The following is a 13,931-nucleotide window of genomic DNA, read 5'->3' as shown; positions in this document are numbered from 1 at the left end:
CCCAGCCAAGACCGGAACACTAACTGGTGGATCGACATTGTACAAAAGATTGTTTTCCTGAGGAGAGATCAGTAGTCGATATAATTTTCCAGACTCCCATCTGAGCCTTTGGTTAAAAACTCAACATTAAGGTGATTTCCACTTTTTTTGAACCTCCAAGGAAACCTAAAAAAGTTGCTTAGAGACCACTTTGACCCCAAAGAGATTTCTAAAAGGCTGAGTACACTGAAATGCTGGGTTAACATGAAAATCTTGGGTCGGGTCTGCCGATCTCAGAGCCTCCGGTGGCCATGGCCGAGGCCAGACGCCTCCACACCCGGGACAAGTGACACTTCCCGGTCCATGAGTCACCAAACCTTTGTTAGAGGAGTAGAGTGAAAGACTCCCATCAGCAGGCAGTTAGAAGGTTTCCTGGGTCAGAAACTACAAGTGCCAGGGCTGCTGGTGTTCGGGGGGAGGTGGCTGCCGGCCGGGCTGCTTCTCTGCCGCTGGGACTGGTCTGGTCTGGGCACCGGAAGCTTCCCGTGCTCTGCGGCTCAGCGTTAACTTCCATCTATTCTTCAGAATTTTCATTATAATCACACCAGCAGATACTGTCTAAGCCCCAAGGGTTGACTTAACAACGAACCATGCAACCGGGTTGGGGGGGCAGCAGTCAGGACACGCGAGGCCAACAAGAACAGACAAGAGCCAGGAGGAGACGCCAGGTCCCGACGCCACAGCCACACCGTGGCAAGTAACGCCACCGCCACGAGTATTCGCACACAGAACCCGGGGTCACGGCCTCGACGCCAGAGCAGCTCGGGCCGCAGAGCGTCTGTCCACCGTGACGAGGAAAACCTCCCCCCGCTGCCCGTCACACACACCCCCTAGTCTCAGGAGGCAGCGTTCGCCGGGCCGCCCGCCGTGCCCAGGTCGCCTGGCGGTGAGCGTACAGGGGTGGAGGTGGGAGCTGCGCTGCTGACAGCCTCCCCCAGGCTCTTCTAGTTCAGACTCTCCTCTCACCCCTCCGGCACCCCCCCACTCTGCCAGCTCCCACCCATGCGCACACAGGACGTTACTCCCACTCCCTGCCCTCTGCCTGTCCTCCTCGCCTCCTCCCTGCAAATGCTCCCGAGAGCCCCCTGCTGAGGCCAGCAGTGCCTCTGTTCGGACGCAGTGGGGCCCCCGGCTTGTACGCGCTCACACTATGCTGTTTTCCTGGCTTTTAACGAACGTAAAACCCAACAGGAGAGAAGGCTCTGTCTGCCGGCTCCACAGATCCTGGCGTGAGCAGACGGGGCATTTGTAGAAAACATTCCCCACGTACCTTCCTCCTGCCTGGTAAGCAGCAGGACCCCTGACCTCGGGGGGCTAGCAGACATGGACGTGGGAACCTCCCCTACGTGTAAATCTAACACTGTCCGAACTCCAAAAGTCCATGTGGCGCAAACAAAGGGCGGCCAGGTCGGCTGCACTGAGCCCCTGACACAGTGCGGCCCCGCGCAGCCCGGGCTTGCACAGAAGCGCCCCCGGTGTGGATAACTTACCCCCAGCAGGTTGCGTGGAACGTAGCCCTCCTTGTCGTGCAGGCGCGCCCACCACCACTCGGTCTCCTCTTCGTCCTCCCGCCGGATGACGGTCATGCAGTCCCCTTCTCGCATGGGCAGCTCGTCGCCATTCTGAGGCTCATAATCCCAGAGTGCGTAAAGGACTCCTTTGTTCATGATGCCCATTTTCTCCTGAACTCCTGAAATGACGGGAAGTAACCGCACAGGACACGTGACTCAGACTGTCCGCCCTTCAAACCCTCGGCTCCACGAGGCCACGAAAGGACAGATGGGCACACGCTGCAATGCTGGAGATCCCGCACAGAGCACCCCGTGAACAAAGCCCCAGGAGAGGAGGGATCCCACCAGACGTGTTAGCCTCCGTGATCTGCTCTCAGGCAGTTCAGAAACTAGTCTGACTCAGAGTACAGAAACTCTTGCAAGCCCAGGAATAAAAAATGAACTATTTGGGTACAGACGATTAGAAGAGTGAGTACTGTGCTGTCAAGTTCCAGCTGCCACTGAGCGAGGGGACCAAGGAACTCTGGAGAAACTACTTCATGCTTGACCTGGAACCCAGAGCAGCCGCGACAACAGCCCGCGACAACAGTGTGGAACAAGCAGTCCCTGCCCGTTTCCAAGTGGGGAAAGGAAGAGGGAGAAAACTGTAAGATATGTTAGAATGCAGAAGTATTTAGATTTAAAAGTAAAAGATTTAAAAGTCTACATGGAGTCAAGTCTAAAGTCATGAGGATCTGAACTCCAGAATATCTGGAAATCCACAAATGTCCACTTCCACTAGAAACAGACCTGCACATTCACCCTACTTTGCGCTCTTTCACTCTCCCCTCGCGGGCACGGGACAGGCATGCGGCGGGCACAGGGTGAGCGCAGGGCAGCGCAGGGCAGGCAGGGGACAGGCGCGGGGCGGGCAGGGGACAGGCGCGGGCACTGTGGGCGAGCAGGAGAAGTCAGGTCAGGAGGCCTCAGCACCCAGAGCTGGTTACACTGTTTTCACCTTTACGGGTTTAGAAAAGACAGGAAAGTGTCTGTTTGCCCTTGAATGGTCAGATTTTTTTTCAGCTTCCGTGGAGAATGAACTTAATTACGAACTTCTGATCCGTCTATCAGTTACACCGATGGAGTCCGGGGTGTCTCACTGTGCTCTGGGCAAAACGGACACAAGACACGGAGCTGCTCTTTTCCGGCAGACGCTCTGCTGACTAGGGGTCAGGCTTCTACTAATGGGGACACTTCCACTTCCGACCTCCCTGTTTCAACGAGACATGACTGTGAGATTCCAAGGGTGACGCCCTGCGCGAACTCGGACCCCAGCAGACTGGAGCGGGAGCAGCGAAGGGGCAGGAGAGAAACCCCGGGCACCGTGGCATGCTCAAACAAAGCTCTCCGAAGTGTCAGCGAGATTATTCGGGGCAAACCTGAATGACTGTAAAATACTAAAAGCTATCTGGTCAGAATTAGAAAATCCTATTCTAATAAAAATGACCTCAGTCTCATTTCCAAGAAATCAAGAATGGAAGAAAATTTTCCTTACTTTGCTATTCGCCCAACAAAGAGTTACAAATTATGGCTTAAACATTTTTTTAAGGGGACTGAGCACATGCTCGGTATCTCGGTCACTGGGTAAGTGACCTGAAGCCACGCAGGCTCTCACCCCACGGCCAGCAGGGGTCAGAGGGGGACCCCGCAGGAAAGGCACGAGGCGTGCATCCCTGGGACCTGCCAGTGCCCCTCCCAGCGGACCGTCCGCAACCGCGAGCGAACACCCGCCCGAAGCACCGCGGGAGAGAGGGAGAGCGGCAGGACGGCCGCCGCAGCCGCAGGCGGAGCAGACAGCAAGACCGGGCCGGGCCGAGGACGCTCCGGAAGGACCGCGAGCAGAAACGCGAGCCGGAGAATCACGGCAGGACGGACTTCCCAGGAAGGCAAACCCGGGCACAGCCAGACAACAGGAGCTGCACGATTCAGTCCCGGGTGATAGAGGGATTTTTAAAAAGGAAGGAATGATAAACGTGCAACACATTCAGGGTCAAAGTCGCAGCTGCCACAGGCGTGAGGGGCTACGTCAGGGCATGGCCCCCAGACGCGACAGGGAGAAGCCAGGCCGTTGTCATTTCAAGAGCTACGGCAGAAACTCGCTTTCTTGGAGTCTGATATGTTCCAAAAAGTAAAGCCTCCGGTCGGACGTCCCTACACGTTTTTAAAATCAGATTCCATAATTAGGTAAAGCTCAAGATGGCCAATACACTTCATATACCAAAGTATATATTAAAAACTTAATAGTAAAATGTCGGTCTACCAAAATGATTCTCGATCCAGAGATCGGAAGACGAACGAAATGTCGCCCTCAGCGCCCACGGTAGACAGTAAGAGCTGCGGCCACCACGCTGGCCCCGCCCGAGCCTGAGAGCAGCCCGTGAGCCAGGGACACGGCCACACGGACATGGCTCACCAGCCTCGCGGCCCGTCCCCCGACGGGCGGAGCAGCTTCCCAGAGCGTGAGCGGCGCGGAGGCCTGGCCCCTGCTCACCCCGCTCCTTTGCAATTCCGCTCCATCCCAGCTACGAGTTCACCTCAGCTCGTAAGAGTCGTGAACAGAAACGCCACCTGACAGACGCCCATCTGACACCGCAAGTCCCTTATTCTCTAGGGTCGGAGCCAATGCTCTCCCTCAGAACCATAATCGCAAACCGAAATCCACGAGAGAGCCAGAAATCGGCTCTGAGACTGGTGCTGCCCTTCCTTTACTTTATGACCGGTCTGCCCTAGTGGGAAATCCCGGGTCCGCGGGCTCGCACACGGCCCCTGCCGCCCCTCGGGAGCGCCGCAAAAGGGGGTTCCGCTCGCGGGGGGCCAGGGGCCGCACGGCGCGTGGGCAGCTCAGGCCGGCGCCACCAGGCCTGCTCACAGGCACACGCACGAAAGCGGCTTCATCTCCGGCGTCAAGGCTGCCCGGTTTTCCGTTTTCAGCGCCCAGGACTGTGCACAACACGAAAACGTTCCTCCCGACAAAAATACCGAGCTAACAGTACCCCAGAAACAGAGGACGGATTAGCGCGGTCATCAACGCGCCGGTCACACACCGTAAAGGAACTGTGAGCACTGGCTGTAGCCCTCCTCCATCTCCTCGCACTTGTCCGCGGCGGTCTGCAGGTCGCTGTAGGTCGTGGCGAACACGGCGGCTCCGGACTCCACCAAGAACTTGCACATCTGCACGTTGTTGCAGGAGGCCGCGCAGTGCAGCGGGGTCCTGTGGAGCGACACACAGCAGGCTACTGGCTCTGGCCACGCACGCGACACCTGCAGCCCAGGTGTCCGAGGAGAATGTTCTGAAGTCTACCGTCTGGGCCCTTCTTCTGAAAACCTCTCACATGGTTGGTTTTGTAAAACTCAGTTAAAAGGATACTTGAGCCCGTGAGAGAAGGACAGGGAGAACAGTTGAGGACGGGCCACACCGGGCGTGACGCAGGGCAGCGCGGCGGGCGAGAAGGATCACAGAAGTGAGTGTAAGGACATGAGATGCGTGTCATGGTCTAAAACAGGGTGAGACGTTCTGGAGCACCTGCCCCGTGGACCGGGCAGCGCGGAGGGCACAGCAGTCTTGATGTTAGAGGCTTTCAGCCCAACAGCTGCCTGTCCATACTCCCTTTCCGGCCCCGCTAATGAAGGAATTGGGTTGCACATGGAAAACTGCCTTTACCTAACAACTGGTTAAGTCCAAACTGAATTTTAATTGAGAAAAAGCTTTGCCAATTCAATGCAGACCAGAAAAGCGACTGTAAAATACACACACTTCAGTCTGTTAGGTTTTGGCGGGCAGGAACTTACTGCCCTTACGGAGAATCCCTCCAGCCTCTCCCACGTTTACCGCGTGCTCCAAACGGCCCCAGACTAAAGGAGGAGAAAGGGGCCAGCACCGCCGCCCAGCTCACACATGGACTGCAGAGCGCTAGCCAGGCCCAATCACCCAGATCGCACAGATTCATCCTTCTCGTCCCTCCCCTCTTCATCCCATTCCTCTCAGGTGTACTGTCTCCGAACACATGTATCCCTGTCCTGCATCCCAGAGCACTGCCGGTCAAAGTCTGGTGAAGAGTATTGCAGATTTTTTTAACTGCGTGGCTTTTTTAATAGTGAAAAATCATATATAACCTAAACTGCTAATGATATGGAAACAAAGACATTATATGACACCTTAAGAATCTGTTTTGGGGGCACCCAACTGGCTCAGTCAGGGGAGCATCCAACTCTTGTTCTTGGGGTCATGAGTTCGAGCCCCACACTGGGTATAGAGCTTGCTTTAAAAAAATTTTTTTTTGTTTTGCTGAAGTTATAAAGTTAAAACAAAAAATTAGGTTACAAAATATATGTATATGTAAACTTGAAGGGAATAGATTAAAAACTGCTGGTGTTTACCTTTAAGGAATTGTATACAGAAAAGTTTTTTGTATTCTTCCAAAAAAAGAATATAATTCATACTTCCTTTAAAAAGAAAAAAATTACAAAATTTACTCTCTGTTCTATTACAGTTATTGGCGGTGACAGTACCTCATCAGGACCTCTTATTTCACTATGTAACCATCCATTATCCTATGAAGGACACCTCATTTATAACAATGTCTCCTGTGTTTATGCACACAACCGCTCCACGACAAATGGATTCCATGGTCAAACAGACTTGGGAAAGACTGCGAACTCTGCTTCCCTCTTGCAGACGCACAGTGGACATCAGTTTACTAAAGATGGGTGTTGCCGGGCTCGGGGGACCAGGCTTAAATAGCATCTCTCAAACTCACACAAGTCAGCTACGTCTGTGCCACTCGGTGACATTTCTTCTTCTTCTCACTCAACTATGATACTTTATAAAAACTCCACGTGCTTCCAGAATGGGAGCGAGAGGAGTGTCACACAAGGACGTGTGGCCACAAGCGGCATAAGGACACACGCGGACGCTCTTACCGCCCACCAGCGCTGGGGACACCCCGCGGCTGGGGCGGTGGTCACCGGGGGCCTTACCATCCGTCACTGTCTGCGGCATTGACGTTCACACCAAACTGCACGAGGAACGTAACGATTCCCGTGTGGCCCGCACACACAGCGTTGTGCAGAGCCGTGATGCCCTCGTCGTTGGGCAGGCTCGGGTCGTCAACCTGTAACATCGAGACGAAGGGTAAGGACTGTCACCCAGACTTCCTGTCGCTGTTCAGGTCACTAGCACCTGGCTCTTCAGGATCAAGTGAACAGAAATAGGCTCCTGTGGTATTTTGTTTTTTAGTCATAATTAAACCCTCCAGGAGCCAAGACGACTACAACCAACCTCAAGTCTCGAACTATGAGCGCCGGAACAGCCGCATTAAGCAGGCGCTCACTGTAAAAAGGTCTTGAAAATGAAGAGGGGCCGGGAACTGTATCCTCGAGTCATTTCTGCTTATTGCCCTCCTGCTCCCACCACAAATTAGCGTCTCAGGAGAAGGTGCATTTGCCATGGAAAGAAGGTCAACTAAGAATATTTTAAATAGCAGGCTTCTGAAAATAGGGTCCCCATGTGCAACCTGACACCGCAAGTCCACGTCTGCCCAGGAGCAACTATAAACAGAGGGGAGCCATCTCCCTGGAAAGAAAAGTGCTCTGGAGGATCCCTGGGGAAACCGCACTTCCGCGTCACCCTAAACCCCACAGTCACACCTCAGTGCAGCCTGGCCTGAGCATCCTCCGCGTCCCTCCCCACCTCGCCCCCACCCCCTCCAGAGCTTTCTAAGTAGAGGTCGGAAACAAAATATAATGTTGTATTTAAGAAATCTACTACTCCAATCATACCTCATAAATAATTCTCTGTACAAGGTCAAATTCTCCCTCCAAAGACGAATCTAGAAGTAAAGCGAGGGGGTTGAACTTCACCCTCATTCCATGGGCGATCCTTTCTGAACCAGTTTTACGCAAGTTTGTCCTTTTGCCCTGCGGAAGAGAGGTTCCAAGTAAGGACCCTGGTCTCAGTGAGCAGACCCGGGAACGGGAGGAGGACCATCTCAGCTGCGGAAGTAAAAGGACATTTAAAAATCTATACCACATCTTATTGACGTGTAACATTATCTGGAAGTGTAGAGAAGTCACAATACACAGCTTACTGAATACACATGTGTAACAAAGCTGGTGAGGTCATGTGGCGGTGACCCCACAGGAGCCGAGCTACGGGTGTGACAGGGCGATGCGAGCAGGCTGGCTTTCTGTGGGGCGTAAAATCAGCCAAGACTGGTCTTCAAGTTCCCTATCTGACTGAGGTTGGCAAACGCCACACAATTAAACCAGGCAAGAGAATTATCAGAATTATCATGGCTAAGGTTTAATGAATGGCTATTCGCAGACTCCTCACAAAAACCCCATGACCCCATTTTACAGATAAGGAAGTTAAGGCACACAGCCAGGAACACCAGAGCTGGGATTTCAATCCACGTCATCTGGCTTCTTTGAATCCCTTTCTTGTAAGCATTTTACAACACGATGCTTCCTCGGGGGAAAGCGTATCATTAAGAGAATAATAAGTATTATCAGCCTGTCTTAGGTATACTAACAAGAAATCCTTCCAGTCTTAAAATGCTATCCCTATTTTATATTCAGAATTTGACTATACTCCAAGATACACGAGCAAATTAGTCAAGCCCTTTGACTGTTAATAAGCCAGGCTTGAAAAAATATGGCAAAATTGTTAAGACTGATTTAACAAGCCATCAAATACGTTTCCTACCACGCCCAACAAAGTGGAAACGCCTCCTGAGGCGTGCGCTGGGCTATGCGGCATGGTCCTTATTTTATTTCAGATGCGGGAAACTACCGAGTTTAGAAAATGTCAAGCGGCCATCACTCCATTTCACAAACATGCGATGACTTAACTGCTGTTGTTTCTTGGAAACAAGAAGTGTAGATGCTGCGTGCCCGTGGCTGCGGCCGTGGGTGCAGCCGCGAGCAGGACGGGCAGGGCCCCGCGCACGCTCGCCAACAGCCCAACACGCAGGCTTCGGTCTCCCTCGAAGCCAGACGAGAAGAAAATAGCTCCCTGGGACGGCAGTTACAGACTGACACTGTGACCCTCCGGTTTCCTCTGTCCCTGAGAGCGTGAATCATTTTGACTTGATGACCAAACGGGGGGACACAGCAAAGAAAGGTGTGAAGTTGTCTTTCCTTCCCTCGAGCTTAGCATGGGGCTGCAGAGAGCCCCGCGCCAGGACGGACAGGGCCCAGCGCCGGTTCAAGGGCTAACCTCCATTTCAACGTCCCCTAGAATCCAATGTGTGCTGTATGAAACCTGTAAGCAAACGTCTACAGTAACCAGTAATTACAGCAAATCAGGATGATTGTTATCTCTGAATACCGTCACATCTCAGAGATGCAATAAGCGATCAAACATACAGAGCACTTTAAAAATATCCCTACAATAGGCAGTTTTGCTTTGGTCTTTAAAATTCCTGGTTTGGCATCCTATGGAAACAGCGTGAAGCCAATTACACCTGAAAAGGTCAACTTTACTTAAGGACACCCCGGGATTTCAATCCTCTCTTACCAACATCAAAGGGACACAACAGCTTGCAAACAAAGGCGTAAGGGCGTTACGTGCGATGTGCCCAGGGAGGGCACACGCAGCCTGGGAGGAAGGGAAGCCGTGCTGGAGGGCACCTCAGGGGTCCTCTACACGGGAGGGGAGGAACAGGCTTGTCCTGCCCCTCTCTGTCCCGAACCCCCCAAGTTTATCAACGTTGGAAGTGTGAGGATCCCACGTCACTGCGGGGGGAAGAAGAGTGTGAAAGAGGGAAGGGGAACCGTCTGCCTGATTTCACACAGCTGGTCGAGTGAGGGAGTTTCTGAGCCAGGTCCCCCCTTCCTAGCCTCGCCGGCCTCCCCAACAGGGACCACCTACATCCAGAGAAGCAACAGCGTGTGTGGTTTGTATCATAAAGAACCCAACTCTGCTTCTTCATAAGAGAAAGGTTCTTCCTAAAAAATAAAGATGTTCTTTATCGTGAATATACCAAATTTTTATAATATTTCTGAGATCTACTGAGCACTAAGGGGGCTGTAAGATAAAGGGCAAACTGTAGACACGTTGGCAACCACGGGCAACTCACACACAAACCGTCTTTGCAAATGGCCCTGAGCACTTGTGTGTTTCCCCATGTCTTGAGAGTCAACCACCTGGAAGTCTGTGCCGGGGCGGGGGGGGGGACTCCTGAAAGGCCCATGAGACACCACGTTACTTACAGGAGGCAGAGACACCTGCCCTGTGATTTCGGGTGGACGCATGCTCCCCGAGTCTTCTCCCGGCCCTTCTGGCTCCCCAGACGGGTACGGCGGGGGCGGGTACGGGGGATACTCCTCCAGGTACACTTCCAGCAAATGGGGTGCCTGCGCATTTGGTTCTTCCACACTGTTCGGGAAATCCGGGCTGCTGTCCGGGACTCCTTCAGGCACATAATCAAGGCCCGGGGAAAGGGCTGGCATGTCACTGTTCTCGGAGCTGGCGCTCCCCACTTCCTCTGGGGACACTGGCTCAGGAACCAGACACACCACCTCCTTCTCTGGCTCCACGTGTAGATACGGATTCTGGATTTCTACTGGGCTTTCGGAGTCGGCTGCCACTGGAGTCGGCTTGGACGGATATGAAGGGACGGAGATGGTCTCCATGGCAGCGATGGTGGTCCTCTGGTACAAAAGTTTCTGGATGTTTGGCCCGTTTGGACCCTCTGGCTCTGTGATCGAGCTCCGTTTCTTGAGCGGCCGTGGTGCGTTGGACAGTTTCTTCCGTAGGGCTTCTAGGTCAGCGTCGCTCTGGTTTCGGTAGGGGTTGGACAAGAAGGGCAGCAGTTTGGTCGGGCTCAGTGGCCGAGGGATTCTTTCGTTCTCGTGGCTCTCCTGCCCTGAAGACACGGGCTCCGTGTCGGGCTCAGGACTGCCGGGCTTGCCCTGGCCACTGGAGTACACGTTCTCCGGGGGCTGCTGCTGGTTCTGGGCCGCGGCAATCACCGGCTTGCCATAGACTAATTGGAAACAGAATCAAAGCCCTGATTAGGATTAAATCAAACCGGCAAGTAACAGACATAGGGCGCAATGATTAAAGCTGCCTTTCATGTCACAGTTACTACAGAGCCCCCAACACGCCTAACTTTTAAAAAAACAAAGGACAAAGCAAGGCTTCCGTCTCTGCACAGTAAACTTATCGGAGAAGGAAAACCCTCACTGATGGGAACACACGCCGTTATTTCATGTACTGTTAAGAAAATGCCGCAATTTTAACCGTAAAGAATCACCGGCTGTGGCATATAAACGTGTCAAAATACGAGAACAACGTAAAAAACCAATGGAAACAGGCAGTCCTTTCCTGCTTCCAGGTTAAAACTAAACATGCACCACCCTCTCTTTCGTATGTCTCCAAAATTAAATCAATGGGGGAAATCGTATTTAGTTTACAACATTAAGAACCAAACTATTGGTTTGGTATTTACCAGTATTTACCAAAACTATTCCCCTTATCATTCTGATTCTATCAAAACTATCCAATTCCCTGTGTCAGCAGTTCTCAATGAAGCCAAGAGTCGGCCATGGCCAAGTGTACAAATTCTTTTTTGGGGACATTTCAGGGCACGATTACGTGCGGATTTCATGACTAGAAAGCCAATTTTAGGGGCGCCTGGGTGGCGCAGTTGTTAAGCGTCTGCCTCTGGCTCAGGGCGTGATCCCGGCGTTCTGGGATCGAGCCCCGCATCAGGCTCCTCCGCTGGGAGCCTGCTTCTTCCTCTCCCGCTCCCCCTGCTGTGTTCCCTCTCTCGCTGGCTGTCTCTCTCTCTCTGCCAAATAAATAAAATCTTTAAAAAAAGAAAGAAAGAAAGAAAGAAAGTCAATTTTATTCAACTAAAACAAGGTGAACTTGATTCTAGTTTTATAAAACGAATGACTCTTAGAAAGAACCCAACAAATGACCAGATGGTAAGTCTTTCTAAGTTTTTATATCTAACTAGCAGCTGTGTTCTCATGAGAACAACTTAAAATACAGCAGAGATCGTGATCTTTACAAACACACGGGGCAGCTGACCCGTCGTCTGCCACCAGGAACACCTGGTGAAACCCGCGGGGAGGACAGAGCGCGGCGTGCCATGGGGACCCGCGTGCCCCTCTCACGAGGAGCTCCCAGGGAGCAGGGAACCAAGGCATGCAGCGGCCACAGCACAGAAGGCTGCGTCTGCGCTGCGGGTCTTCTCCACCCATGGTGGTCACTTATTACTACTTGACATCGAGCAGAAACCTGTTTTAACTCCCAGGTAAGAGGAGAAGCCGCAATTCAAAAGAACCCTTAGAACAAGAGCATCTGCCAACACACATCATGTTGCTGTCGGCAGACAGACGACGGCTCTGGCGCAGGACCTGGCCACATTGTGCGCCAGTGGAACAGGGACCCAGAAGCTTACCGGTCGAGAAGTGCGGCCCTCGGGAGTGTGTCTTGGTCAGCGCGCTCTGCACCGCCTGCTGGAAGTTCTTCCCGGGAGCCTGATGCTGCGTGTACATGGAGTATATGGAGCTTGCCGCCACGGTCTGGGGTTTTCGGAAGGGCGGTAGAGGGGTGTCTTTGGAAGGCTGAGGAGTGAAGGGCCGGACGGCAGCGGCGGGGGGGCTCTCTTGCTTCCCAGCCAGAGACAGGGCCTGGCCCTGGCCAGCTGAGGGTGCACCGGGGGACACCACGACCCTCTGCTGCTGCCCCGTTTTCACTTTGTTTCCCACGGATGCGACAGCTGCCGACGACTGCTGAGGGCTCCCATCCGGCTTCCCGTCGGATGCTGGCTGATTAGTTGGCCCGAAATAAGGCAAATTAATCTGTTTTGGTTTTGACGGAACAGGAGGTGGGACTTTAGCCACATTTTTATTTGCAGCCTGAAACACACACACACACAAAGCAGTTAAAACACCGTCCAAATGGGTACACGGCACGTGCTAGATAACCGAATTTCGCAAATATAAGTGTATGCTGAGAACATCAGCTCTACATTCTCAAGTCATTAAAAACTTGTGCAGATCTCTGCACTAAACTACATTTAATAAGGAACCCGAGGAAGGCGCTATGATTCCCGCCCCCGCAGGCCTCTTCCTCCTCGCCACTGCCCATGCGGCAGCCTGGAGCGCCCGCTCGGACACTTCACTGCCGTTTCACATATTCACAGGCCCCAATAACCCAAAATCATCCTTGCTCACGAGAACATCACACCACTGTGGTCAAAACACCTAACTGGGGGGCGGGGGGTGGGCCCCTGGGTGGCTCAGTCGTTAAGCGTCTGCCTTTGGCTCAGGTCATGATCCCAGGGTCCTGGGATCGAGCCCCGCATTGGGCTCCCTGCTCAGCAGGAAACCTGCTTCTTCCTCTCCACTCCCCCCACTTGTGTTCCCTCTCTTGCTGCCTCTCTCTCTGTCAAATAAATAAATAAAATCTTAAAAAAAAAAAAAACCAAAAAGACAAAACCTAACTGGGAGCACGCCACCATGCCCCTCTGGTCAAAGGCTGGGATCCTAACGGTCACAGAAGATTCACCATCATATCGCTACGACACAACCTTGGCTCCAGACTCTGAAGACACAAGGTTGCCGAGTGGCACGAACACGACGTGCTTCGGTGCACTCCTAGTTTTCAGAGAACCACACGAAATGGGAGCCAGCAGCGAGTATGGCAGCCCTTCCCCAGTACGGTGTGAGACCACAAACACGCTCGAGCTGCAGAATTCAGAATGACAGAATTCTGTTTTCGAATCTTTCAGAAATACTGTAGTTTTTCCTGCTCTCCCTCAGCACGCTACTGTCTCTCTCTTCTAAAGAGCACGCACAGAATGACCACAGCAGGTTAAACTGAGCCACTCTTAGCACCTGAGCGTCCCGCAAGATGTCCTCACTGCTCTGGTTTTTCCTCAGAGCCCCAAAGGGGGATGGGGCGGCAGACTGGTCCACCGTGTCAAACATCGAAAAGGGGCGCACTTTCTTCTCCTTCTCCCTCAGAGGAACCTCTCCATCATCAGCTGAAGACAGAAAAAAAGCACATGGATATTCAAGCCGTTTGCAGTAAGACTTCTTTTTCACACTCTCCTCAATCCCTTTGAAACCCCGCACCTGTGACATGCTTCCCTATTTTTGATGAAGCTGACTGGAGAACAGCCCGGGTGCTACAATGCTAGTACTTTAACCCCACAGCTAAAGGAAGGTGTTCTGGAAATGAACACTGGCCCCAGTTTTAGCGCACTAGAAAACAAACTGAAGAAGACTGCGGGGACGCCTGGGTGGCACAGAGTGTTGAGCGTCCGGTCCGACCCTTGCTTTTGGCTCAGGTCATGATCTCAAGGTCGTGAGATCGATCCCTAC

At 52.8% G+C, this 13,931-nt stretch overlaps 1 protein-coding gene across 6 annotated transcripts in view; it reads right to left on the bottom strand.

The window, feature by feature from the left end:
- TP53BP2 (tumor protein p53 binding protein 2) overlaps nucleotides 1–13,931 on the bottom strand; it is a 113,952-nt gene that overhangs the window by 1,400 nt on the left and 98,621 nt on the right. For all 6 annotated transcript variants that reach the window (XM_057315574.1, XM_048225215.2, XM_057315575.1 and 3 more), the window contains 7 exons: nucleotides 13,443–13,591; nucleotides 12,002–12,461; nucleotides 9,801–10,576; nucleotides 7,368–7,505; nucleotides 6,567–6,700; nucleotides 4,634–4,800; nucleotides 1,530–1,729 (listed from right to left, as the gene is read on the bottom strand). In XM_057315574.1, the coding sequence (XP_057171557.1) occupies nucleotides 1,530–1,729; nucleotides 4,634–4,800; nucleotides 6,567–6,700; nucleotides 7,368–7,505; nucleotides 9,801–10,576; nucleotides 12,002–12,461; nucleotides 13,443–13,591 (2,024 nt within the window). The remainder of the gene's footprint in view (nucleotides 1–1,529; nucleotides 1,730–4,633; nucleotides 4,801–6,566; nucleotides 6,701–7,367; nucleotides 7,506–9,800; nucleotides 10,577–12,001; nucleotides 12,462–13,442; nucleotides 13,592–13,931) is intronic.

Source organism: Ursus arctos, unplaced genomic scaffold (assembly GCF_023065955.2).
Source record: "Ursus arctos isolate Adak ecotype North America unplaced genomic scaffold, UrsArc2.0 scaffold_2, whole genome shotgun sequence".
NCBI classification, from domain to species: Eukaryota; Metazoa; Chordata; class Mammalia; order Carnivora; family Ursidae; genus Ursus; species Ursus arctos.
This window is presented reverse-complemented; position numbering and strand designations above follow the sequence as displayed.